General features: G+C 41.1%; 2 protein-coding genes, 1 long non-coding RNA gene and 1 other non-coding gene across 5 annotated transcripts in view; 2 read left to right on the top strand and 2 right to left on the bottom strand.

The window, feature by feature from the left end:
* The window catches only part of MOK (MOK protein kinase), a 29,371-nt gene extending 20,219 nt beyond the window's left edge, over positions 1-9,152 (bottom strand). The window contains 8 exon segments of the mRNA XM_037393948.1: positions 307-385; positions 891-966; positions 4,565-4,635; positions 6,249-6,338; positions 8,129-8,176; positions 8,178-8,239; positions 8,866-8,968; positions 9,118-9,152. Of these exon segments, the coding sequence (XP_037249845.1) occupies positions 307-385; positions 891-966; positions 4,565-4,635; positions 6,249-6,338; positions 8,129-8,176; positions 8,178-8,239; positions 8,866-8,968; positions 9,118-9,152 (564 nt within the window).
* Positions 9,153-9,660: 508 nt separating this feature from the next.
* Positions 9,661-13,005, bottom strand: LOC119151793. Its single transcript, XR_005105549.1, has 2 exons — positions 12,855-13,005; positions 9,661-10,030 (listed from the first exon to the last, which is right to left on the bottom strand). It is a non-coding gene; the product is annotated as an uncharacterized LOC119151793 (long non-coding RNA).
* A 1,198-nt stretch (positions 13,006-14,203) lies between these two features.
* TRNAI-AAU lies at positions 14,204-14,277 on the top strand. The gene has a single exon. It is a non-coding gene; the product is annotated as a tRNA-Ile (tRNA).
* A 489-nt stretch (positions 14,278-14,766) lies between these two features.
* Positions 14,767-26,463, top strand: ZNF839 (zinc finger protein 839). 2 transcript variants are annotated; one of them, XM_037394843.1, is made up of 8 exons: positions 14,767-15,551; positions 16,436-17,362; positions 19,409-19,660; positions 20,337-20,429; positions 20,773-20,925; positions 22,620-22,760; positions 23,197-23,332; positions 25,087-26,463. In XM_037394843.1, the coding sequence occupies exons 1-8, from the start codon at positions 14,877-14,879 to the stop codon at positions 26,076-26,078; spliced, it is 3,369 nt and encodes a 1,122-aa protein (XP_037250740.1). In that variant the 5' UTR covers positions 14,767-14,876; the 3' UTR covers positions 26,079-26,463. The 2 variants fall into 2 exon arrangements, with proteins under 2 accessions (XP_037250740.1, XP_037250739.1); XM_037394842.1 differs by having other exon boundaries at positions 16,433-17,362.
* The last annotated feature ends 539 nt before the right edge of the window (positions 26,464-27,002 follow it).

The raw sequence follows: 27,002 nt of genomic DNA, 5'->3' as shown, positions 1-27,002 counted from the left end.
ATCCACTATATGCAGGAACTGAATGCAGAAAGAGCGAGCTGCAGAAGCGAACCTCATTGCTTGTTTCTAGGTTAACACAGAGAGGAAATTATGTATTAAGAAGATAAAGAACAGTTTTTTAGATTGGACTGAACATATGCAGGCTGTAATGCATCTGATTCATTTCAGCTTTTAGCCAGTAACAAATTTGCTTGTTCACTCCTCTAGATCAGGAATATGGTATTGGAGACAAGGTCTATATATTTCTTTAAACCTGTACTTTTATTCATGAAGAAGCATTACCTTCTCAGAGTTGATATATTTCACTTTTAAGTATTCTCACATAAAATTAATTACCTTTATTAATATGTTTTCTGGTTTCACGTTTCTGTGAAATACCCCATTTCTGTACCACTATAAACACACCAGAGAGAAGAGTTCAGTAAAAGATAAACATTATCTATGCTTCCAGTTACTTGCAAAAACATACTTAAAGAAACTAACACTTTCTTCAAACTTATCCACAGCATAGTAAAAAACCCGAGTTTTGCCACCATGGTGAGACAACAGCTACAGGTATCGGAAAAGGGAAAATTCAGGAAAGGGAGGCCAGGCTTTCTGCTTTTGCTTTCGCCAGGGTGACCAAAGGATTGCAAGGGCCACTCCCTCCCAGGAGGGCTTCCCGCAGCAAGTACTGCAGCTCCTTTGGGTGCTGGCAGCAGCGTGGGCTGCCTGCTTGCTTGCTGCCTTCCAGGGCTCTGCTAGCGGCAAAGCTGCATCTCGGCAGTGACCTTTTTTTCTGCCTGCAGCAGTCTGCTGCCCAGACAAGTGTATGTCTCTGCTTAGAGATGACCCTGAAATAAATGTATGATACATTTACTGTAAAGCTGTTGCTGAACCACGTCTCTTACCTATGTATGTAATCAAGAAATTTGCATAACTGGTACATGTAGTTCATCCCCCCACCCCGTAATGGCTTTCTTCTTCCTAGAATTAAATTTGAACTTGCACAAGTCCTTTTTAGCAAACAACAAATAAAAAACCCAACAACTTTTCAGCTTCCAATAGTGCATTGATAGTACCTTTTTCAATTATACTATTTCTGTCATTTATAGCTAGCTTTCTAATCCATTTTCCACTCAACTTCAGGCATAATTTAGATTTCAATATGCACCAGAATAGCTCGGCTAACAACTGTCAGTTCAATAGTCTGTAATCTGCCTTAGCTTTTACTGCATGTCTTTCTTAGTATATTTCCCCAACTTCTAACAGAACTGCAATATTTCACTTCTAAACATCTAATTTCTTCTCTAAACAACATATCTGTCCTTAAGGTTCAAGATTCATTTCAATCACCTCAAATTACTGCAACACTGAAATGACTGTGATTCACATTTGACTGGCAAATTAATGGTTAACCTATGTAGTTTAGCTTGCCATTGCCATTGTGCAATAATGACTATTATAAAATTTATCTGTTTTTCAGAGCCATTCCGTAACTACTCAGCTTTTTTCTTTTATAGGCTCCAAAGGCCTTTTAATCTTGCTGTAATGCCTTTATGTAACTCTGCAATGTCATCAAGGGAGGCAGAAATGATCGCATTTTTGAAAAACAAAGCAGGTACTGATCTGCCTGATGACAGTAGTATGAGTAATTGGCTGGGGAGGAGGAAGGAGATGATCAGGACAATAACCCATTGAGGCTGCAAGTCCTAGCGGCCAGCAGGACTTGTGTTCCTAACTGATTACAGTCCTCCTCCAGTCAGCTGCGTAATCCACTGAGCAGGATTAGATAAGAAAGTACTTGACACAGAGTACCATTTACATCGGGAATTGTACTATTATTACCCCAGTAGAGATAAATGGTATTTCAACATCAGGATTTTTGCCATTTATTGTAGAAAAGATTTTATAAAAATGCAGCTATTCAAACCAACTGGGATTATTACTAGTATTTAAGAAATCAGGCCTTCACAAAAAGAAGTCATGCTCAATTGTTTTTTCATTACAGGCCACTAGTAAAATCTGAGGCCGATGCTCTTCTACTTCCAGATTTATCATTAGAAAAACCTTTTTTGGAATTAATGATGAAATGTATCATAAGGCAGCAGCACTGGAGCCTAAAATTGTTTTCGCTTGAGGTATCTTCCCCACCTCTCTGAGAAATAATTTTTTCATCATTTTAAATGACCAAATTGTTCTTGCTTAAACAAAAGGCAAGACTGTTTTTCAGTTATTAAATGACCTGCGAACTGTTCTCCTAATTACATAAGTGTCTCTATACACCTTGTTAAATTAGAAATTCACTTTCAGTCAACCTCTGCTTCAAGTTTCGATTCATTACAAAACTTTGTACAAGCTTGCCTCTTGTTTTCCAACCTAAAGTATTTTTAAATTGCTCTGCACCTATATTAAACTTAATTTTGCAAAATACAGAGTAGCTGGGAAACAAGAAGTATTCACATTACTATACACTGTAAGTATTTATAAAAGACTCCAAATCATCCAAGATATAGCTCCTTTTGTATACTCTGAAAACTGTTTTGTGACAGATCATCGCCAATGAAAAATTTAATTGTTTTACAAATTAATAATGCACTCCTTCAAATCACAATGCTGAAAGTTCAAAAGGAGCTCCTTCTACTTGCCATTGTTTTCTGGATATCCTCAGTCAGTAAGTGTTCTGGCTCAGAACTAAGATTAATTTTCCAATTTAATTACGTACTTGGAATCTTTGCCATATTTATTGTTTGAAATGACTGCCACAAGTTACATTTCTTGACTTTGCAATAAGCCACAAGTAGAGTTGGCTGGGGAAGAAAATAAAAACTATTTCTGCCCCATAGGAAATTGTGGTGTTGACACATCTCCTTTGAAACACAAAAATTAATTTCTGAAAAATCCAAAACCGTTGACACAAATGAAATACTAATAATTCAAAATATCAAAATACTTTTTAAAATTTATTATACTCTCCATAGGAATCTGTTGTTCATTTTCCCATTTTATTCTGTGATTTAACAAGCTCTACCCCCTGTGCCACCACCTTATAAAAGGTGAAAAAAAGACATTATATCATGTGAAACTAAATCCACACACAGAATCCAGACCATAAAGAACCACCAGCAATTTAAAGTTCAGGTAAACCCAGATTAATGTTCCAATAACCCCTAACTGCAGCACTTCAGATTACAATTGAACGCAGATTTCATTTTGAACTGATTCACCATGCCATAGAAAAGGTTTTTAAAACTAAGTGTGGGAAAACAATCTTCACATGGAAAACCTGAATTTGATAAAAATTGTATTTTAAAATAGAAGAAGCATAACAGAACATACTTAAACTATTAGACTAATTTCCATCTGTATACAACGCTTAATATAGAGGCTTTTTCACGTGAAAAGAATGAGACACTGAGAAATGTAATCAAATGACAGCAAATATTCTGTGGTTAAAAAAAAAAAAAAAAAGAGAGAGAAGGCATTTAAAGAACAAACCTAAACATTCTGGTTTATCATAACTAAAGTACAGTATCTTTCCTGGAAGGAGAAGATACAGGATTGTTTTTAACGCACTAGACTAACTTACTATCAATGAAGACTCCTTCCTATATGCTCTTACTCTGACTTTACAACTTAACCAATTTATCCTAGAAAAATAAAATGTTTTATTAAAGCCAGCAAATACTAATGTCTGCTTCAGTGATCCGCAAACAACTGTATTTTAATCTCAACTTTATATATAGGTCAGGAAAGGGGTTATTCCTTTTGTTTGAGATCTGAATACTCAGTGTCACTAACGTAATGTTTGGGGTCAAGTCTTTTACCTATTCTGTCACACTGAACGCCAGTTGCATGCTCAGTTATTTAAATGAATCTCCCAACTGTTTAAATATTACAAATTTTTAACTATTCAGAAAAAAAATCCTCTTTTAGTATTTCATTATAAGTACCCCTTGATTTGCTGTATCCAGTTCCTTTGGTGTCTATAAGAGATTTGGCTTTAAATCAGCTTTTGTTCTAAATGTTCTTTGTAGGAACTCTTCCTTAAGCTTTACAATCTCCAAGCTGCTCCAACAAGCAGCTCCAGAATTTTTAAATACAGGCGGTCTCAGAGAACAATGTTATTTTATAGCAAAAACTTGGTAAAGGGCATTTTTACTAGATATAAAAATTGGAGAACATTATTCATTGATTCAGTAGTTTTTGAAACAAATAGGAATACTTTTCTTGTTATATCACTACAGTGCTGACATAACGAAAACCCCATTCAAGTTGTATTTTTTGTTACATAAAGTAATTATTTTGTGTTTTGCAGCCAATGTCGTTTCCCTGCTTTTAGCCAAAGTTTGACTGTAGAAATAGATGGCTGTGGGCCTGACTCACTAGAAACCTGCATGCATCCACACCTTAAACAAGTGGGTATATTGCACTGGAAAGAAACAGAAAGCAAGGCAGTACAGCACAAAATTTCCCTATGACTTTTATAATATGTAACAGTGAACAACCAAGTGAAAAATAATTAATTCCACTTTGTGTTCTACACAAAGAGGGTTTGTGTGTTTCTTAAGCGTATGCTACATACTTTTTATCAGCTCATGAATATTCATGTCCATAAGTTCATATATCAGTGAAAGGGAGCCAGCTTTTTTATCACTTAAGAAACAAATAAGATTTTAAGCTAGAAATAAAATTTACATGTTGATTTGTATACACCGTAGGAAAAAAGTACATAGTTTAACCAGTATTAAAGTGGACATTTTCATTTTTAATTGATACTTTTTCATAGAAGTTCTTCAATGTGGGTCTGAGGTGTCATAGTTTTAGTTTACACTATCCAAATCATCCATTGCAAAAGTTAACTGATTTACCCTGTCAAGTTATTTGAAGGCATCTTTTCCAGGCATATCACACTGTTCAGTATCAAGAAACTTCCAGTAAACTAACTGATACAATCTTACAATAAAAGACAGGAAAGCCGTTACATATGAATGTACTTCCTAGTTAGGTCACCAGCAGTGCTCTATTGCCTGGAGATGAGCACCTGACTAGAATCTGTGTTTTGCTGACAACAGCAATTTTAAGTATTATCACGATATGATAATACATCTGACACTTTGTTCTCCATTTCACTGCCCTGCAGAGGCAGACAGACATCTTTAGGTCTTCAGGTTTTCTTGTGAGATCATTGTACTAAAGCACATCCTCTCCACAACGTTCCATGAACCCAGACAGAAAAAGGTGGAGCGTACAAGCTGCAATTCAGTTTGCAGACAGTGTGAAAGAGCTAGGGGAGCTGGCTGGCCATCTGGGTTACACTTAGTTAACGGCACAGCAGCTGAAGCTGAGAATTCCAGAAAGCTAAGCCGCCGACACGATTACTGGCTTTTCATGTATTTGGAGAAAATGGGCCTGTCAATAACAGCACAGTACCACAGCCTCGAGCAGAAGAGTAAGACAGCCTGAAGAGCCAGAAAAATATATTTTAGAGCAGTCAACAAGTTTCGTGTCAAGTATTTCAGTAATGAAGTAAATGTCTGCTGCTACATAGTGATGAAGTGTAACACACAGTAATGCAGTAAATGCTGTCATGAAATCTGACCTCTTTGTGAGGCAGAACATGTCCCCAGAAGACAATTAAGTGCCTAATGAGGCTAAGGAACCCAACTTTGTCACTGGCTGATCTCTTCCCAAATTCATAGCTCAGCTGCTGTCAAATTCAGAGTTCTAAACTTCTGTTATTTGCAAAGGGGTGTCTGCAAAGCTGGCTATGAAGCGATACTGCCAATCTGCCTCAATCCCTAGTTCAAACTGACAAGTCAAACCAGGATCTTTGAAGCACCAAAGCCTATTCCAGCAGATATGTCTGAGTGTGCCTAACCAAAATACTGTCTCCAGTAGACGTGATGTTGTGCAGTTAAAGCACTCACTGGATATGGGACATGGGTTGAAATCACCAGCAACTAATACGTATTATGATATGAAGTTTAGCTATGCTTAAAATATATCTAGTCTATAATTTTAATATTGAGGTTGAAATATTTTTGGTCTTTTGCAAAAGTGCCAGCGAAAGCAAGCACTACATCAGATTTTCTTAATAAAAAAGGCATAAGGACTTCAGAATTCAACATATTTGTTGGGGTTTTTTTTTCTTTCTGTTGGAATGAAGAGCTGATTAAGTGCCTACAGGTTGCCTCTAGACCCAAAAGTTACTTGATATCATGCAAATATAGGAATAAAGAAGAAAGAAATGAAAGCACCATACTTACAAAACAACTTCATGCAACATAAGGATATTAGGATGCAGATTCAACCTCTTTAGTGATAGTATTTCTCTCAGGTTATTCACCTGTTTCATACTAAAATTGAATTAGAAAAGACGACGACTGACTTGCAGTCAGGGACTGGATTATAATTGTCTTTCTTCCCTGCCATGAGACTATCAGAACCTACTCCACTTTAGTCTGTAATTGAACTTTCAAGTGCAGGACCTAATAAATGGTCTGCCTACTTTCTTTCTTTCTTTGTAGAGCAAAGCAGTAATCAGTAAATGGCTTTATTCCTTCTTGCAGCTTGGAGTAGCTGGACTTACCCGAACAAGTAAGCAGTAATGTATTGCACTCCAGACATCAGTTACCATGCCAAGGAGCTATCTGGGAGGAATTTGGTGTTGCATTATATGTATGATGCTGTTTATTCTGCGCCAGTGTAGCATACATTCCAACTGCTGCTCAGCATGATGCCGAAAGTGACAACCCAGCCCTGCCAAATTTAACATGTAAAATAAAGTTTTGATAGTAACCTCTTACATGTAAAATAAACACTATTCAACTGTTGTTTAATTATGATGTTGTCTTCCTAGACTATAATAAAAAATAACACTACACACTACAGAAACTCTGGAAAGGAAGCAGGAAACAAAGAGCTTTGCACACTACTTAATGGATCAGAACAGGATACATTGGCCTTTTCACAGTCAGATGTAAAGCTAAACACCCAAACAGTATTTCCCAATTTGAAACTAGGAGAAATACCTTGTACAGCCAGGTTCTGCTTAAAACACTGTTACCTGTTGCTAAAAGAGTTAATTTCATCAGCAGACCTTGTCGGTCAATTATCAAAGGGTTAAAGGCCTAAAAGATGTTTTAAACATGCTACATGAAAAAAAGAGTCTGCTTGTTATGCCCTGCCACTGAATTGGTATACTATCTGCCCTTGATATAGTTAGGCAATTAAATAATCTTTTGATTGGACAATTTGGTCAGTTGTAGGTAATGTACAAATGGACCAACAGTTCTCTAATAACACAAAAGAGAATCAGAAGCTACATTAGTTGAAGATATTTGAGTTATCTTTTTTGTTTTTAATTTACAGCCTTCGCAACTCCGAGTTACATTGTGAAATCTCAACTAAGAGCAAAATGTTCCATTTTACTTTGTATGTACAAATGTATCACTCCCACCAATTTCACTAGGAACTTAATAAATTTAACTGAGAATACAAAACCAGTGACCCAAAAGACACTGTTTGTCACTTACGTATTTGGAGGAGAATGTCAAGTCTATGTCTACTTCCACACAGCCCTCTCCTCTGTTTTCCTGACTGGTAAAAAGCACCTATTTTGTGACCATGTAAGATCTTGCTGATGTATATAATTAAACGTAAATGCAAATATGAAGTAGAACTAATGCTATACATGGAGTAAAGATAAATACCATGTTTTTGACCTGCATTAAAACAAGATTTAAAGTAAGACTGAAAAAAGTGTTGTCTAGGGGGAAGACCGACACATTTCTTCTTCCTGCGATTATTATTTACAGCAAAAAGGAAAACAGCACACGTATATTCAGTGCATCTGGCACAGCAGAAATCAACTATTTTGTCCTCACACTTCTCGTTCCACCCTGGACCCAGTGGCCAGGCAGAATTTAGTACAGTGGATGACATCAATTAGAATACTCAAGGAAATAACCCAAATCCCAAATGGGAAGGCCTGGCACAATCAGTAGCAGAGGCCCCTTTTTGTATGTACTACATGCAAACCTTTTTAATACACATGTACTCAAAAAACTTCACTTAGTCTTAATTTCACATTTCCTCACCAAATTTAAATGATTTTTTCTGTAGTACTATGATGAATTATGCATACCTTTCAAAATGTGGCTTCATGTGTTTACAGGCATAGTAATTTCCATCCCAAAGACTGTGTCTTCAGAATATCAGAAAATGTTCCCTCTCCTATCTGACCAGTTGGTTTAGTCTAAAAACAAAATTAGACCATTTCAGTATGTTTAAAATACAAATTGTTATGAAGACTTATGTTTTTGATCCATATTTGATTTGTTAAATTCTAACAGAAAACTTCTTTTTTAAAAAAGGTGGGGTTTGTTAACACACTAGTTAATTGAGAGAAAATATAATGAATACCAGCCAATGAAGTTTTGCTGCCCATATTACAGAAATCTATATTCCTGAAAGTAAAATACATTAATTCCATCTTGGACAATGAACTACTACCTCCTTGCTCACAGACACGATGCCTCTGCACACAATATTTCATTCTCTTTAATGCTGCAGCACATTAGCAACTTGTACCTGAACTTACTTTTTGCTTCTTTCACCAAAAAACCCCAACATTTGTTTACATTGTACTGAAAACATAAAGTTATCTTAAAAAGCAAGTGTATCTTGTCATTGTTCCATCATGTGGGTTTTGCTGTTGTGTTTTTGGGGGGCTTTTTTTTGTTGGGGTTTTTTTGGTTGGTTGGTTGGGTTTTGCTGTGGTATTTTTGGTTGGGTGGTTATTTTCATTTGTTTTTGCCCCCCCCCCCCCTTTTTCTTTTTTAAGCAAAGCAGCTCCTGCAGTTCCTGATTTTAAAGCTTTACTCCCATAATAAATTCAGATAGGAGTTCCACACTAGGCCAAAGTGCTTGAAGAAGTGCACCAAACACAAGGATGCTGAAATCAGTCAAATCTAGTTCTGTAGAACTTCAAGAGATGAAACAGATAACATAAGGGTTATGACAAAAGCTTTATGTATATTAGTTTTCCAGTCACCTCCTAATTGCCTTCAAAACTGACATTTCTTTTCTTTCCTCCTTTATTCTCCTTCAGCTTTGTGATTAACTGTTCCTTACCAATCCCAGTGCCTGGTTCCCTTCACCCACTTCATCCTCCCGTTTCCCTTTATTTTTAGCACCTACAGATTCTATCCTTGACAATTCTTCCAGTAATTCCACCTAAGCAAAACCCAATTCTGGTTAGCTTTATGCTGCTGTTGCTTTTGACATAGTCTTATTATTTAAGAAAGAACCAAACCCAGTTATTTTGAGGGAGGCAGACCTGGGAAGCTTTTTTATCATACTCAACCCGTTTAAGGAAGTCAGAATAACTGTAGGAGTCTTAAGCTATGTCGATAGCAGTAAATTCAGTGAAGTGTACTTGTCTGTATTAGTTACTGTGACAACAGTTCCTGGCCTGGATTTGACCTCTGACAACCACCGCTCTCCTAGGCATCTTCCCAGCCTTATGTGAGGACTCCTTCTAAGGTCATTTCTCCAGCAGTTTCTGTCCTACTGCCTTGTTTTGGAAGATAAAGAGAATTTACTAGCATAGATGTGGGGCATTTCATGCCAGTTGCTCTTTGTGTCCAAGAAGATTTCCAGATATGTTTAATTTACAAGTATAAATACAGCCTCACAGTGGAGAAAGCCTGCCAAGACTTTTGTGGAGGGAAAAGTTACTTAAGCAGGGGCATTCTAACACTGTCTTCCAACTTGCAACCAGTTTGTGTGGTCTTCATCTCTTTTCTCCTCCCCAACTTTCACACTTACTCCTGTTAAAAATAAAAAAAAAGGTCTTTCCTTTCCTTGTGATCCAAATGTTTGTATTTTAATTAGTATAAACTTTCCCCTTGCAAATCCCTCTTTCTCCAATACAGTAGCAGCACTTCTGTGAGACTTGTCAGTTGCTCTTCTAATTTTTATCACCTGGTGCTTAGGTTTTCTGATCATTATCTGCTGTATCATAAACTAATTAGGTCATCTATATCTGAAAAATAGGAGAAAGCAGAGTAATTTGAAATCAATGACACCATCTAACGCACTCTATACAGACAATTTACATTTAGAACTATTTTAAAAGCAGAAACAGACTTTGAAAATTATTATGGGTAAAGGAGCAATCTCTAACAGAGACTTCAAAATTGGGAAGAGACCAGCAGACTGTTTAATTCATTTGGCCATTATTTAATAACTGGTCAGTAAGTGCTTTAAGGAAGGTGATCCCTAGCCTTTGGTGTTCACTAAGCAACATGACTAAGAGCAAGTAACATGCTTTGCCAGTAGCAATCACACTTTGCACCATGCTCTCTAACCCTACCTTAAGTTTTACAGTCCTATTTAAATAGCTAAATATAAGATGGAGATCACAAATTCAGAGTACTTAAATCCCACTCTTGCATAATTCCAAACAAAAAGTGTCAATGGATTTTTTTTGGTAGCAACTGATCCTCTCCAGTAAGTTACACAGTGGCAATGTTATATGTTCATGTAACATCAGAGCCAGTCCTGTGGCAAAAAAAACCCCAGGTAGATAAGAAAAAAAATTAGCTATTTGTTAACCTACTCTTTGATTCTAATCGATGGCAATCCCATATTTTTCTTTTCCTAAATGCAAGTAATTAATTCTCCAGCATAAAAAAAATACTCAAATCATACGATCTGAAAATAAGATCTTAATATCTATGGTATACCAGCCATAGGTGTTAATGAACCAAAGTACTTCGGCAGACAAACACAGGGAAAGCATTATTGTACAAATTTATTGAAAATATTCGTAGATATATAAAGAAGTCAGACAGTATATGTTTATATAATTTGGTTTTGTTTATATTTTCTTCTAGACATGTATTTTGCCCCTACAAGAGAAATCCAGATGACAGTGGCGGGCTCAAAATAATTTGATTTTTTTAATTTTAAACTGAAGAGTTCTAATAGTGTAAGAAGAATTAATTATTTACACACTCTAAAATAGTCTTACAGAACTAAAGAATTTTTTCATATAAGGTTTGTTATTTTAATGTTTTACAACAGAGCGCTATATATACAAAAGAAGAAACCTGCACTTAAACAACTCAGGCTTTTGCCTGGCACTTAAGAGAGCACCATCCAGTGAAAAGAATGACAGTAAAGACCTAAATGATTTCAATTGACCAAATAAAGTGCAGAATCAAAATGTCTCCGATGCATAAAATCAACATGTAAACTCTCAACAAAATATCACTGAAAATAGGAGAGCTTTTCTCCTAGGGAGAAAATGAGAATGATCATGTGACCCCTTAGTTATTGTTTAATGAGAAGCTGAAAGGAACTCTTGCCACTGTAAGAATAATAACATAAAAGTTTATATAAATAAGAAATAAAATTCAGACTTTAAATGTACTAACAATTTAATACAAATTTTGAATTTGCATTCACAGGCCAAGACTTCTGGAGATTCTTAAAAACCCACTTCAGCATCATATAACTGATCCTTCAAAAGCAACCAGGTGGTAAAAAACCTCACCAAAACAACTGACTTCAAACACATACTGAAAGAGAATAGTCAGGTCAAAGTATGTCAATTGTAAGCTATGAAACTTGGTACAGCTACAAAACGAAACTAATTACTAGCTTGTTTGCCTGAGTTTGTGGAACTCGAAGATGATCAGTGCCAGAAGTGTTAAAAATTTTATCAGCATTTTAAGACTGAAAACTTTGAGGATGGAATTGAATGAAGTATTTTAATTACCCTTGCACATAACATTAAAGAATAACATAAAGAATAATCATAACCTAACCATGGGTTAACAATTCTTTCATGGCATCTATAACAAGCTAGACATTACCTAACCTCTTCCTTTTCTCTCCTGTTTCAGCACACAGCTGTTCAGGCTTAGTGGAAAGGCAGATAAAGGTTAGGAAGAATAAATTGTAGCAATCTGGATTAGTCTAACACCAAAAAAAGTGGCCACAAAAATGGCAGGGAGGTAATCATTCAACAGAAGGACAGTTTAATGTGCAAGAAGCTACAGGACCCTGGAAATTAGGAACAATGTAATTCAGAATTATGGGCAAATAATGGAATTCAAAGACTACACCTCTATTGCTGTTAACTACAGAGCATAGAAAATCAGTCATCATTTGGAATTAAAGAATCCAATACAAAATAACAAAAAAGATCGCACTACAATAGTCAAAACAGGGTATTATAAAAACCTAAAGCAGATTATTTTGCTGCAAAGATGCCAGCTAGCTGAGGAAGAAAAAGCCATGACAATTAAATACATTGATGCTTGGGGGAAGAGAGAAATAACCAAAAAAATGAAGAAAGCAACAAGAAGTTCAAATTCAGCCACAGTCACAAGGCCATGGCACATGATTTCTGTGTTCAGAAACACACCAGATGTGTAGGATGCGACATGGGATGATTTGAGAAAGGATGCTAAGCAATGGAAGGAAAGGCTTGAAGAACAAAGCATGAGAAAAAGCCAGCAGCTTCTGAGAAATTACTCAGAGACCAGAGAGGCTATTCCTTCACAGGGGCGAGGGTAAGATTTATTAGCGCCCTGTTGAAGAGGAGGACTGGCACGCAGAGACCAGCATTTTACGAGTACGGACTCCGTTGGGAGAACTAGGAGGTGGCAATGGGCTGCAGCGATGGCTGTTTCTAAGGGCTACGGTAGCACCTCGGCCCGCCTCCGCCAGGGCGCTCCCCCGGGCCCGGGCCGACGGCCTCTCAAAGGCGCGGGGCCCACGCCGCCCCTCAGGCAGGGCCCTCTGCCCGCGGCCTCCACACCGCGCAGGGCCCGCTATTTTCCCCCGCGCCCTCTTACTGTTCATCCCGCCTCGGGTGCAGGTCTCCGGGTGAGCGAGAGAGGCGCCGAGCGCCCCGCAGCCGCCGAGCACCTCCTGGCCCAGCCCGGCCCTCCGCACGCCATGTTGTATTTCCGTCACCCTGGCAACCGCGCAGGCTCCGGCTCCCCGCGCCAGGCTCCGCCCCCGCCCCTGCGCGCCCCGCCCCTCCCCGCCCCCGGCGCACGGGGCGCACGGCGCAGGGGGAGCCGCCCCGCCTCTGCTCGCCGCGGCCACTGCGCCTGCTCGGGGGCGCGCAGCAGGGTGTCCGTTAGCCGCACGCGGAGGTGGGGGGGTCAGCCGCTCCTCCGGCCGCGGGGTTGCGGTGGGCCGGTGCGTCCGCCTCGGCGCTGCGGCCTGTCAGCCTCCGCCGGTGCCGTGCTGTGCGCGGAGCGGTTCTTCTCCGCTGGCCCGTCCTGCTTGGGGCGGTGGGGTTGAGCTTTCTGTGGGTGAGGGGCTGATGCGCGCAGCCCTCGGTCCGGGCCGCCGAGCACTCCGCAAACCCAGCGGCGGCGCGGGCGGCCCTGGCCTGTGTCGGGGCTGGCACACGTGTGGCCGGTGCGGGCTCGGGTTGATCTTCGGTGAGCTCCTGATCCCCAGTGGCTTCCCCGTGCCAGTGCAGGTCGCGGTTCCGCGGGGTTCATTTCTGGCTTGGTTAGGCGGGGGCGGTGCGTGTCGCCGGGTTCCGGCTTACACGAGGGGTAAGCGGGGAGCCGGGGGTCTGCACGGCCCCGCGCCGCTGAACCGGGTTTTCCTCACCGAGCTGTAGGCAGGCGGTCTCCGAAAAAAACACCGTTTTGCAGAGGCGTCCCCGCCCCCCTTCACGGTATTTGCCTTTTGCTGAGCGGACTATTTTAATGTAGGCTTCAAAGCTGAGAAGAAAAGTTCTTTTAAAATGCTGCGTATGTAGTAAAAACCAAAATACTAGGAAAATGTGAATCATTTGTCCGTGCAAATTAACATCCTAACAGTGCATTAAACAACCAGAAGAGTAAATGCTTTTAACGTATACGCCCAAAATACATATTTTGTTTAACTAAATGAAACTGGAATCATAACCTGGGGAAGTATGAGCCTATTGACTTAAGAGGTGAAGTCGCCCCACAAACGTGACCCGTGCTTGTTACCTCCCAGGTGCTGCATCCCCATAGGCGGGGCACAGCGCTCCCTGGACGAGCGGGTCCCGCACGGGCGGGCGTGGCTGCGGCGCTGCTGGGGGGGGCGAGGAGGCCCCTCGTTCCGCTCGCCACCTGCCCTGTCCAGGCTGGATGGGGCTGCGGGGCCTGGACGCCCTTATCCACCAATAGACGAGCATTACTCACCGTCAACAGGCCGGTTAGCTCAGTTGGTTAGAGCGTGGTGCTAATAACGCCAAGGTCGCGGGTTCGATCCCCGTACGGGCCAGAGAACGACTTATTTTTCCTCTCCTTCTCGTGTGTCCCACCCAGCGCACCCGCGCCTGGCCCCGCACACGGGCGCAGCCGTGGGGGTGCGGACGGGCGCTACCGCGGCTATAGCGCCCACCGTGCCCCCTCCTGCGGCTGGCGGGGTGCGACTGTCGATTGCACGCCGGTGGCTGGGGGGCCCCTTCCGGCGCGTTTCGTTCCGTGCGGGCCGCGCTCCCGCGCCCCTTTGCCACCTGCTCGCTGCTCCCGCTCCCCGCGGGACGCCGCCCCGTAGGCGCGAGTGGCGAGGCGCAGAGCCGCACGCGGCCGCGCGAGAGGAAGCCCGGCCCGCGCCGCTTCCCTCCGGCCGGTCTGTGTCACTCGCGGGTCCCACCCGGGGCCGCCCGCTCCGGGCGCGACCGCGTCCCGCCCCGCCCCCGAAGATGTCTGGCCCCGCGAGGCCGCCGTCGGTGCCGGGCGGCCCCGCCCCAGGGGCGCGGCGGGCCGCTGCCGGGGGCGCCATTGGCCCGCGTGCCGCCGGTGCCCCTCGCTTCGCCCCGCGCCTCCGAGACCTCCCGGGGGGGCCGATGCGGCTCCCGCCCGCTGACGCCTGCCAAGATGGCGGCTCCTGAGGAGGGGGGCACCGAGGCGCCGCCGCCCCCTCCTCCAGCCGAAGACGAGCCTCCCGGGGGGGTGACCGCCGCCTGCGGGGCTGCCCTCGGCGTGGCGGCGGCGGCGGCCGGGGGCGCGGCGGGGCCCGCGGGCCCCTCGCCCTCCGCGGAGGGCCCGGAGCTGCTGGCGGTGACGGAGGAGCTGGCGCAGAGCTTGGCCGCCCTGGAAGCCGGCGCGGCGGCGGGCGGCACCGTCCTCTACCTGCAGGCGGACGGGAGCCTGGTGGAGGGCGCGGGGCTGAGCGCCGAGGAGCAGCGGCGGCTGCTGGAGCAGCTGCTGGCCGCCGCCGAGAGCCAGGGGCCGGGCCCGGCGGAGCCGCCGCCCCCGCCGCCTCGCCACGCCGCCACGCCGCTGGCCCCCGCCGAGCTCCAGCGGGTCATCGAGCAAGTGAGCAAGGCCCAGGAGCAGCAGAAGCCGCCGCCGGCCGCCGCCCCGCCGGAGCCCTGCCGGGGGCCGCCGCCCTGCCGCGGCGGGGGGTGCCCGCCGCCCCGGGACGCCGTCCCGCCGCCGCCGCTGGCCAGCATCATGCACAACGCCGCGCAGCAGCTGCAGAGCGTGGCCCAGCAGGTCGCCCTGCAGCAGGGCAAAGCCATGGCGGCCGCCCGGCTCCTCCCGCAGAAGGTAACCGAGGGGGGGAGGCTGGGGGCAGGGAGCCTGCGGCACCCGCTCGGTGATGAAATCCGCTGCCGAGGGCAGGTCTCGGGGGCGGGTGTGTGTGTGTGTTTATGGTTTTCTGCCTTCCTTCTCAGTCACACCTGCCCTTGGGTGTAGGCTCGAGCCTTGTGACTGAAAGGCACAACTTTCAACGTGGTTTGGAAAAATCGCATTTGAGTGTAGAGGCTGGCTGCTGCAGTCGGTATTTCAGTCCGAGTACACGTGCAGCTAGAACAGCGTGGAAGAGCTGTTCCGTAGCAGTGAAGTGGTGATGTGCAGGTAGATGATGCATGCGCCTGTCACAGACAGTGACACTATCTGGGCTTTCAGGCCACCTTTTGGGTTGCAGGGGTTGTCAAGCTGAGGCAGAAATTCAGATGAGAGACTGCGAGGGAGATGAACCTCACAAAATTGTTTTTTTTTTAACTGAGCACTTATTACAGTAGGTCCTGGATCTGGTATTTGGCACTTGTCATTTAGCAGACTGTAGTTCTCCTGCGTTTGGTTTGCTGAAGGTTACGAATCTGTGTAGGCGATGGTGTTGACTGCTATTCCAGAACAGGCCTGCTAGCAGGCAACAAAGCTGTGACATGGCCTAAGAGCAAACTTGACATGCTTTAGTTGAACAGCAGTCACAAATGTGCAGGAAAGCCTGTAGCTTGAAGGAAGGGACTCTGCTTTGATGTTATATCTGTGCTTTGATGCATTAAAATGGAAAACTAATGATGTGCATTTGTTTCTTTGTGCTTTGCTTTAAGGCATGTGTGTATCATCTTGATAAGCATTGTCTTTTATTTATAAATACTGTATTTGTGTAATCTCAACTCTTCCTTTTTTTTCCACAAAAGCAGCTGGAAGCCATTTGTATCCAAGTTCAGCCAGGACAGATGAAGGGAACTGAAAGGCCAATGCCGTCATTGGCACCAATCCAGCCCAAAACTATAGCGCTGAGTCAGTCGGTTGGTAGGAATTCTAGCATACCAGGACTTGGCATTATTAATCCCCAGATAATTAGGATACAGCCTGTTACAGGAACTGAGCAGCAGCAGCTATTCCTGCATAGTTCTTCTGAGTCTCCAGTTCAGTTGCTCATGCAGAAACCTTTACCATCTCATGGATCGGTGTCTGTGAACAAGATTCCCGCAGCCAAGATGCTAAATGGACAGAAAACTACTTGTGCCGCAGTATCGGCTACAAGGTCTCCAAATATTACCATGATTGCAGCAAGTTCAGCAAATAGTCTGATGCCATGCCTTGAAAAAAACCAAAAAGATGACAAGTTAAAAAAATCCTTGAAAGTGAAAACTCGCTCCGGACGGATTTCACGTCCCCCCAAATACAAAGCTAAAGATTATAAATTCATTAAAATGGAGGATTTGGCTGATGGTCATCAATCTGATTCTGATGACTACTCTGAGCTGAGTATAGAAGATGATGAAGAAGGAAAGGTGAAGGGAAAGGATGCATTATTCAGTTCTTCAAGTTATAATCTGAAGCCCAAAATGTTTAAATGTCAGACTTGTGAAAAATCCTATATAGGAAAAGGAGGATTAGCAAGACATTATAAACTTAACCCAGGCCACGGAGAGCTGGAGTCTTCACCTCAAAAAATACCTTTAAATAAGCCTAATGGAAGTATATTTGTGGACAATGTCTGTGGAATAAGAGAGGAAATGATGAGTCCAGCACATTTGGATTCAATTGCTGTCACTTTAAATAATGAAAACACACTAGCTACCGGTCTGGAAGAAACTGTTGATTCAAAGGCTGGAGAACAGGTAAAGTGTATTACTTAGAAAAGCTGTCGGTTTTGTGGAAAGTAGAATGGTAGTTTTGTAGCCACATAGTCTTGTACTGCTCAGAAATATCCACCAATATGCTAAATTAAAAAAATTGCCCATTGAAGTGATTTAAAAATAAATTATTGTTTCTTGTAGTGTTGCAGGAATAGCATTCTTGCACAGGCACATAAAACAAAAATGTTCACTGAGTGTTCATTTGTTACCAGTTTTCTGCAATACAGTTTTTGGCTTGAAAAAACCTTGTCTGCATAAACAGAATTCTTCTCTGCATTTGGATAACAATACTGTGTTGTTCAGTTACAGCCTTTAGCAGGACAGACAGCAAAACATCATCTGTTCTATCGATTCCTGTTGCTGAAATAATGTCATCACAGAAAAATCTCTTATTAGGAATCCAACAGCAGACTGCAGCTTTTCCTAGAGCAGGTTTTGAAAGTGTGGCTTAGCTACCCCTGCAAACCAAACACCTTGGTGAAACTTGAGTCTCGGGGTTGGAAGCTACTTTAGCTGCAAATTTCTTTCTGTGCTGTTTTAAGATGGGTCACTTCAAAGTAAAGTTTCCCTTTTAATATTAAAATTACTCTTAACATCTTGCAGCAAGAGCTGATACAGCTGCTGTCTAGGAAAAAAAATACTTGTTTGGATGTAGCAGTGCCACTTATATTACTTTTATTTGTGAACGTGAAGTCATTCTCAGAAATGTGAAAATTTAGAGCTTAAGATGCCAATGCAGCAAACAAACCTCCCCAGTCCTGTACACTCTTTTGTTGTCTTTGGAAAAAGAGAATTGCAGAATACTGAAGTCTGCTCTCTGTATTATTATATAGTTGTTACTTCCCTGTGCAGCACTTATTTTACCTAGGATCTTGGGAATTTAGAAAAAAAATTATAGTCAGTCTCATATGTAATACTACTCCTGAATACTAGATTGTTATCGTACCTGCTACTTTTAACTAGCAGATACGGATTTTACGAATTTGTACTTTAACTCACTGATTTATTACAGTTTTTGGGCAGGGAAATACTTCCTGGAAAGAAGAGCAGGATTGTTAAAACTGGTACGCTGATACAGATAGATCGGAAGGCAATCAAGATGCCTACATTCAACCTAGTCTTATGTCATATTTAGAACTAATTTAGTAATTTAATCCCTGGATAGAATGACATAAATTTGCCCTTTTTAGAGCTTTCCTAATCACTAGAACAGTAGGGAGCTGCTGAATGTTGGGATGAAAATGTACTATGACAAGAAGCCTGATATACCTCTGTCCTGTTGTAAACTCCTCTCAAAAAATATAGGGACATTCTTAGAAGTTCTAGCCTGGAAGGGAAGACAAGACATGCTCAGTAAGAAATCGCTGCTTCTATCAGTAAAAAAATTTTTTACTGAAATCACAATGATAACTTAAAAATAGAAAACGTACTTTGAGTTTGCTATTTGGTGTAACAACAAAAGCAGCTTCTTAGCTGCTTTCTTAGGGAAGACGAAGGATTTTGAAATGTGGACACTGGGTAATATATTTTCATTTTTAGTTACTGAGCTTGTCACTGGTCATGGTTGTTGAGAGATTTTGTCTTTCATATAAAGTCTTCATGCTTTGACATAGTTAAAATGAAACCCAAATTTTTCTTTGGCTATGTTTTACTGCTAATTAAGATTTATTTCTACAACCTCTTTATTTGAAGAGGACATATTTTACTTTGAAAATATTAAACATATTCAGTTGACATAAAACAGCTCTTTAATTACATTCCTTTAATCTCTGTATCTTGTGTGACACTTTGTGGATGAAAAATAATAACTTTGCAAATAATGGCATGTATACGTTGCAGAAGTGGCAGTCATACTTATGTATTGGATTTATTCTGCAACTTTCTTTGCAGTTATGCTTGTATCCAGCTTTGCATTATTTAATGTGCTATGTATTGTTTGCATAGATGAAGAACTTAATTATAAAATGGTCTTCCTCAAAACAGTGTTTAAAATGATGAATAAATACTTTTCTCTTTCTTTTAATTAAGACTTGTAAGTCTGCAGAAAGCAGATACTTGTTGGCAGAACAACAAAATGAAAACAGTTCAGGACACCGAGGACCTGTAACACCAAAAGGACCTGGAAGACCCAGACGACCAAAGAGACGTGGTCGACCAAGGATGGGTGGAAGATCTAGGTGTTCTGGAAGGCTTAGCAGACCTGGTCAGTCCCCTTCAAAGTCAATTAGTAGTGTGTCAGCAGAACACAATGTATTCAGAAGAAAAGCTAGGTTAAAAGAGGTATGGTTCTCTTCTGCAATTACTTCACAAGTATATTCCCCTCCGCCCTCTGTATTTCTGCTAGAAGTATTTCTAGCAGAACACTGGACAAAGGGAAAATGGGAACTCAGTCTGGAAAGGGACTTTTGACATGTAGATGCACTCTTGCTATCCTTTTTCTGGAGGAGGAAAGTTACTACCTGCTGTTCTGTATCTCATCCAACACAGTAAAAATAAACACAGCTGAAGCTGGGCAACATCAAATTAGAAAGGAAACCCCCACCCTCACCCAAAACATCCCCATGACCCCAAAAAACACCCCACCCAAGACCAAACCACAATGAAGTTCTCGGGGGAGGACAGAATGGGGATTAAAATCTATGCGATTAACACAGTTTTTTGTTTGTTTCCTGTGTGTTGTGAAAGATCCTTTATGGCTACTAAATCTACTGATGTTGCTCTTCTTTCTATGAATTGGCAACATTTGTAGGACTGTTTTGTCTGTGTATGGGTAGTAACTGTTTTGACATTTTCTAATTTATCTACTCTTTGGTGTTATGTTTGCATCTATTCTCAAAGCTGCTTAAACATACAGTGTATCTTTCAAAAAAAGTAGTGATACTTTATGTTCTGAATGTGGGATGCCTAACCTTTGTAGGCTGCTTTGCTCTAATGAACTCGTTCTGGCTTTTGACAGCTAATACAACAATGCGATAATGAAGACTTAATGGAGCTGGCTCTCCCACGTCTTACAAAGCTTGTTACAGTATATGAATTTCTGTTGATGAAGGTGAGGTTTTTTTTATGTAAAAATCTTAAATTATTTTAGGGAGACTTCCATTAGTATACATAAAAAGATTCCTTTAGAGATGTATCTGCATTTCCTAAGTTAGAATTGTGCAGACACATGTCGCTTCACTCTTACACAGGCAAAACTGGTAGGTCTCCTGATTGAAAGCCTTGCTTTTTGCTGCCTGGTTCAATAGCATTTTTGAATATTCCATAATCTTTTGACTTGAATACTTCTGTTTTAAAATGTTGAAAAAAACTGAACTGACAGATTTTAATGTAATCTTTTTTTAAAATATAGGGAGGGGGAAACAAACCCTTTCTTTTCCCCATCTTATTTCTAGGTGGAAAAAGGGCATCCGGCCAAAGCTTACTTCCCAGATGTATATAGGGAATTTGAAGACTTGCATAATATGGTAAAGAAAATGGCTTATGATCACCTCAGTAATTCTGATTTGCTGAGTTGCCAGCAGCCTGTTGAAATAAAAGATGCTAAGGTAATGAAGCACTCTATTTGGAATTTGATGTTTTTGTTTGTTTATTTATTTTAGATGCTTTGTGTTCTTATTTTTCTCTGATAAGCTTTGCCATGCTGGAAAAGTTATTTGAAGAAAATGTTTCTTGATGAGCAAAAATAGACATTGTTGTAAAAAGTCCAACAACTAACCAAAAAGAAAAAGAAATCTGTGATAAAACTACAATTCTAGTTTATGGCAATAGATGAAACTATAAATATATATATATGAAAAATCTAGCTGTGCTGATATTTGTCTTGCATATCTAGGGTAGTATGAAGCTGCATGTTACTTCAAGGTGTATTTAGCATTAACTGCTAATAGAAGGACATCGTGATGTTTGATTAGGAAGAAGGGGTCTATATTTAAAATGAGCGGCCTTGATTTAAAGGGATAAGTGGTTTCATTGTAAAATTAGGATGGACTGAACGCCTGTATGCAGTTCACAGTCATACTGACAAATATGAAAGGTAGTGAATACATTATAAAACTGAGAACTGATTTCAGTGACTCTTCAGATTAATTGTTATTGCAGCTGTATCTAGAAAGACAAGGTAGGTTTGTTTTGGGGTTTGTTTTTTTTTTTTTTTTAACATGGATCTGTTTATCCTTATGGATCCTTGTCAATCTGTGTTCCCCTTAGAATAAAACAACTCTTCATACAAAAAACATTTTTTTGTTTTTCCTTCTCTGTTTCAAGTAGTGAAAATGCTGTTTTGTATACTACCTTCAACAAAATTTCCAGATTTTGTGCTCATTAAGGTATATCAGCACTGAATTTGCAACTACTATGAGAGGGGAACATACTAGAAAACTCAGAGTAGGGATGGGGGAAGGTAAGATTTTGGTTCTTGTAATAATCCTGATTTAAAGAATGAAGTTCTGTATGGACTGTTAGCAGTGGTTAATACTTATTTTTCAGAATAAATTGTGGCATTTGCTGGACATGCTAAAAAGCCTTTCTAGAGTCGTTGCATGCTTATCTAGCTATTTTGTAATAACACTGATGTTTCCCTTTGGAGAAACAGAGTTGCACCAAGTAAAGGGATGCTGTTGATACTGGCAGTCCCAAAATGGAACCTCTTTCTTGCTTCTCTTCAGTGTTAATGTGCATTCTTAATATAGAACTGTGCTCCTAAAGAACCCAAACCAAAACAAGCCAACCCAAAACAAACAAATAAAGCAACCCAGCCTTGAGAAGTTGTATACTAGCACACCTGCATAAGGATGAAGCACAAGAATGGAATGTGGGGAGCGGGGGGGGGGGGGGGGGGGGGGGGGGAAATCCTTAACTACTCAGAGATACTCTTTAAACAGGAAGACCTAAATGTTTTTTAAATAATGGAGAAACGTCAACAGTGTTCTTTATTAAACTGTGCTCTTAGTAACCATCTCTGGATTCTATATATAACCATTGTACTCATAATTCTTTTGAGTTTGCCTGTTGATATTCACCTTCAAATGACGGTCATGTTCTATTAATATGGAAGTAAGTAGAAAACATGGGAGTCTAAATACTTCATTGAGCTGTGATGATTGATTGTCAGGCTGTGTAGTTCTGTGTCCCTGTGTAGTTCTAGTTCAGTTTTAAGAAAATGGATCTGTATTTCAGCATATATGTACTCAGACTGGAGAGGCTAACTCATTACTTTTTTTTCCTGTAACTGTTTTTAAAGGTTGCTGAATCACTAGGAATTGCAGAAATACTCACTGGAGAAGGAAATATGCGAGGTGTAGACTCTTGTTCACAATGTATAATTAAAATGGTTAGTGAGCAAGTGCCTGTGGAGATACTGGGACAAAAACGATTAGCTGAGGTATGGAATACCTTTGTGAAAATTAAAAATGAAACTAAGACAAATTAGGACTTGTTAAAATAAATAATTACTCCTTAAAAAATCATACCAGTATTATATGACTCACATTAAAGTAAGGCTTTCATGGTGTTTGGGGTTTGGAAATACTTCCTACTGTGGTGTCATAGCAGAGCATATGAAAAGCTCAAAGAGATGCTCTAATGTTGAAGTAAGGGCAGATTGTTTCAGCCAAATATCAAAAGTAATTGGTGGCATTTTGGCAAAGTGTGAGGGCAGTGTTTAAATCCTTACCTTTTAGGAAGACCTTAAGTGTAAATCCCATTTTCAAGGAGAGTATCAGTTCACTGCCATGAAGTGCCCACAGTTAGTTTGTGATCTTTCCCAATGTTGTCAGCTGTTACAGTGGCAGCCAGTTAATTATCTCTTGTATTGACAGAGCTCAGGGGAGGAACTGTTGCCATCAGCCAAAAGGACCAAGTTAGAAGACGTAATGGAGAATGTGAATAATTATGCCAGTCAAGATGCAGTGAAAGAAAAGAGTGGGAATTTATGTACACTGTTTGAAAAAGATGGTAACCTCTTCAGATTTTCCAGTTCTGTTGTGTTTGTGGGGGAGCTGAACAAATCTCTGTTCTTCAAGCTACTGTGGTTTTTGTCTTAAGGTTTCATTTGTTAACTTGCTTCCCAGGTTGTTCAAAAGCAGCTGTTTAACTGGAAAGGCCTCATGGAGCCAGGGGAAGTTATGGATGATGCATACCACAGCAATAGCTCAATTCTGAATGCACGATAATCCAGTTATTGATACTACTACAGTAGTACTATGAGCATAGTACTGGTCTCTACTGTGTGCTTCCTGAATGCTTCCTGTCTGCCCTATCCCTCGTAGCTGAGGTGGTGCATGACCTTTGTGTCAGCTGTGGAAGAGCAGAGAAAGAGGAAGCAGTGTGCATGTCCATCCTGTCTGTGCCAGCAGGCTGCAATAGCAGAATCTTTGGAGCTTTGTGGATCCTGGGGGAGGGGGAGAGCTGGTGCAGGCTGTCCTGTATCCCAGGGGAGATGTGGGATCTGAAGATTGGAATTAAGGTGCTATTTTGCAGTGGTTGCCTTTCTTTTTATCCCTTGTCTTTATTCTCCCTGACCCTCAGATTGGCAGGGTAACAGTGGATTAGAAAGGAAGGTGAGATGGGTCCCATCTGTAATCTCCTAAAACTCCACTGGTCTTTGCAAAAGTGTTGCAGTAATTCAGGGGCGTTAGGATCACTGTTGTGAATGATTCCAGCCCTTACGCATCTCTGGGACGTGTGTATCAGTACCATCCTCTTGTTTTGTAAATGTCTTTTTTTGGTGTTGCTGTAAGCTGCTTTGCTTTTTCCCTTTGCACATCTTTCTGCCAATGGTTGTGGGTTTTTTTCCCCTTTAGTTTGCTTTTTTTCTCTGAAAGGCTGTCTGCATGACCATGTTTATTTCTTATTGTATTACGATTTTCCTCTGCTATGAGTTTTTTTAATTTTTCTTTCAATTGCACTTGCTAGTAGGGCCTTTGCTAGTGTACAGTACAAAAAATTTAAAATGGTCCCTTCTGAAGTGTGAGGCCTCCTTTGTTGTGCAGTGATATCTTTCATAACAACAACAACCAACCTACTTGTTTCTTTTGATCTTCAGTAATAAAACCTGACAGCTTATACTACTGCAGCTTAGTAGTTACTGTTCAACTACCTACTGGGTTTGTGACCTGGCTTTTGGTCCAGATCAAATAACTGGTAAAACACACTAAATTATTAGTGCTTTTTACCTTTTCTGTCACAGGACTGAGGTTCTCCTGCAGCTGTTAGCACAGCTAATTAAATACGTAGTAACTTGATGATATGTCTGAGTCCAGGATGAGCTTTATTATCAACAGCAATTTTATCAAGTTCAAATGCTTCTGTCAATGTACTAATAGAGATGGGGATGAGCAGCTGACAACTTTGTGCCTGGTATATTCTTTTAATGTTACCGGCTGTATGCCAGATGGAAAAAATTGAGTTTGACTTTCAGCCCAGAATTTTCAGGATTAACAGAAAAATGCTGCTTCTAATGTAAGGTCCCTTGGTATGGAAATACTAAATAATATTTCACTATCCAAAAATTCCATAGAGTATTTTTATACTGGCTTTCTCATTGGGAAGTGCTGTGAAACTCTTGTAAGGCACGTCAGGTTTGCTAATGTGGGGGAAGAAAGCAGGGAAGTAGTCCAGCTTTTCCTCCAGAATTATTGCATAAAAGAATTTTTTGGACATGCAATATTAGGTTGCCCAACAAGATGATACTTCTTTCACCTTTTCAGGTTTTAATCCATTAAATGGGGAAATCCTGCTTTCAGAAGATAGGCATATCACTTGCTGCACAACTGGAAGTACATTACCGACAGCAGAGGAACATAATTCACTTGCTGATTCAGGAGTTAGAATTGATGCTGAAAATTCAGGTACCTTCTCCCAGACTGTGAAAATGAGGATAGAGTATTCCCAACCTGTGAACATACAGGGACTAGATATGGCAGGTGACGCACCTCTGCTACATACTGAAGTTGTACTGCCTGTTGAAGCAGGTGGCTCGCCTGAATTAGTTCAAGCGCACTTTGTGAGCGAGAATACAGTAGGTGAACTGTCAGCTCCTGAACTTTGCAGGTCTGTGTCGGAGGATGCAATGGACAGTCAGAGCACTGACTTGCCGACGAGTGAAGAAAATGGTCACAATCAAAAATATCAGAAACTGCAAGAAGAAAACCGTAATTTTGCTATTAAAGAACATTCTGAACAATTCCATAATGCTGATGTGACTGATGAGATGCAAGAACTTGAAAAAGTTTTTTCAACAAACATTGTGCCAATAAACTACCCACACAGTGCTCAGACTGAGTTGCACCAGAACCCTGTCCAGGAAGCCTCCTTGTCTGCTCATGTGAACCATGAAAACTCTTTTAAAAACATGAATCAATTTTCTTGTGGGACAGAGGAGCAACGTGAGGTGGAGAATACAGTAACTGTAGATGAAGCTGTAGCCTTTGAGATTACTGATGAGAGCCATGATTTTTTGTCTCAGGGACATGAACAGATTTTTATTCAGACTTCAGATGGGCTTATCCTGTCTCATCCAGATACTGCTGTTTTGTCTCAGGCAGAAGGCATTGTTATTGTAACAGATTCCAATGGTACTACAATGCACATTCGCACACCTGAGGGTATACCTTTGGAAACTGTGGAAGCACTACTGGCAATGGAAACAGATGGCCAAAGTGAAGATATTTTGCTCTCGCAAAGTGAATTGGAGCCATAAATTAGAAAACTGTATATGCTTTCTTCTGGAAAAGACTGAATATAAAATGTATATTTTTCTAATGTGAATACTGAAATAATGGAAATTTAACTTATTTGTAAACTGTTTCTATGCCCTGTACTTTTTATAACTTATGTTTATATAAATCTAGCAGCGTTGCAACCAAAAATTCTAGAATTAACATTGTTCTGTTTGCTTTATATGTCGGGGGTGGGTGGAAAGTGGAAATCTGTCAACCCTAAAACTGTTGCACTGTTCCCTTTTGTTACATAATTCCTTTTCTCTCTAGCCATCTAAAAATGCAGTAAGTTGTACTGCTGTTCAGCAGTGATGTGCTGTGTACTGGCGAGCTGTATATGGGTAAAATAAAAACTATATTAAAAACGTATTTTCTGTGCCACAGAGATTACAAAACACTTTGTTATTGCACTTTCTTAAAGCTAGCTTGAATATTCATTAGCATCCAGACTTGATGTGCATAAATCTGCCTGGAAAAATGGGCAGTTTTAAATATAATCCATGCTTGTGCATTCTGGGAACAATGTGACAGCCTAGCTGATCCTCACTTAAATAAGCATCCACTGAGTGAAAGACAAAAATAGCCTCAAACAAGATCCGATTTGTACTGAACTGTTGAAAATATAATTAAGTATGCTTGTGTAATGTTCAGCCCCACCTTCAGAAATTGCTGTTACTTAAGACAGAAATGGGAGGCTGCGTAAGTAATGATCTGATTTTCCTTAATAAGATACCACATTCTTTTTTTACTTTAGTCTGTGATCGTTAATTTTGTTAGACTTGTATTATACTTTTTTCTTTCAGATCCTTCTAACCATTGACCTTCCTAGTAACTCCACACTGCCCTGTACTATTTAATCATAAAAGGTGTCCTTGACTATAATCCCTGTTTTATGGAGTCAGAAA

This window comes from Falco rusticolus, chromosome 7 (genome assembly GCF_015220075.1).
Source record: "Falco rusticolus isolate bFalRus1 chromosome 7, bFalRus1.pri, whole genome shotgun sequence".
NCBI classification, from domain to species: domain Eukaryota; kingdom Metazoa; phylum Chordata; class Aves; order Falconiformes; family Falconidae; genus Falco; species Falco rusticolus.
The sequence above is the reverse complement of the archived record's forward strand: the minus strand, read 5'-3'. Positions and strand labels throughout refer to the sequence as shown.

Bases quoted from the DNA above. Each gene is read 5' to 3' on its own strand.
- ZNF839 (XM_037394842.1), top strand. From the start codon at position 14,877: ATGGCGGCTCCTGAGGAGGGGGGCACCGAGGCGCCGCCGCCCCCTCCT. The intron at 20,926-22,619 runs GTAATGAAGCAC...CTGTTTTTAAAG, and splicing joins TTGAAATAAAAGATGCTAAG to GTTGCTGAATCACTAGGAAT. The intron at 23,333-25,086 runs GTAACCTCTTCA...TCACCTTTTCAG, and splicing joins TACACTGTTTGAAAAAGATG to GTTTTAATCCATTAAATGGG.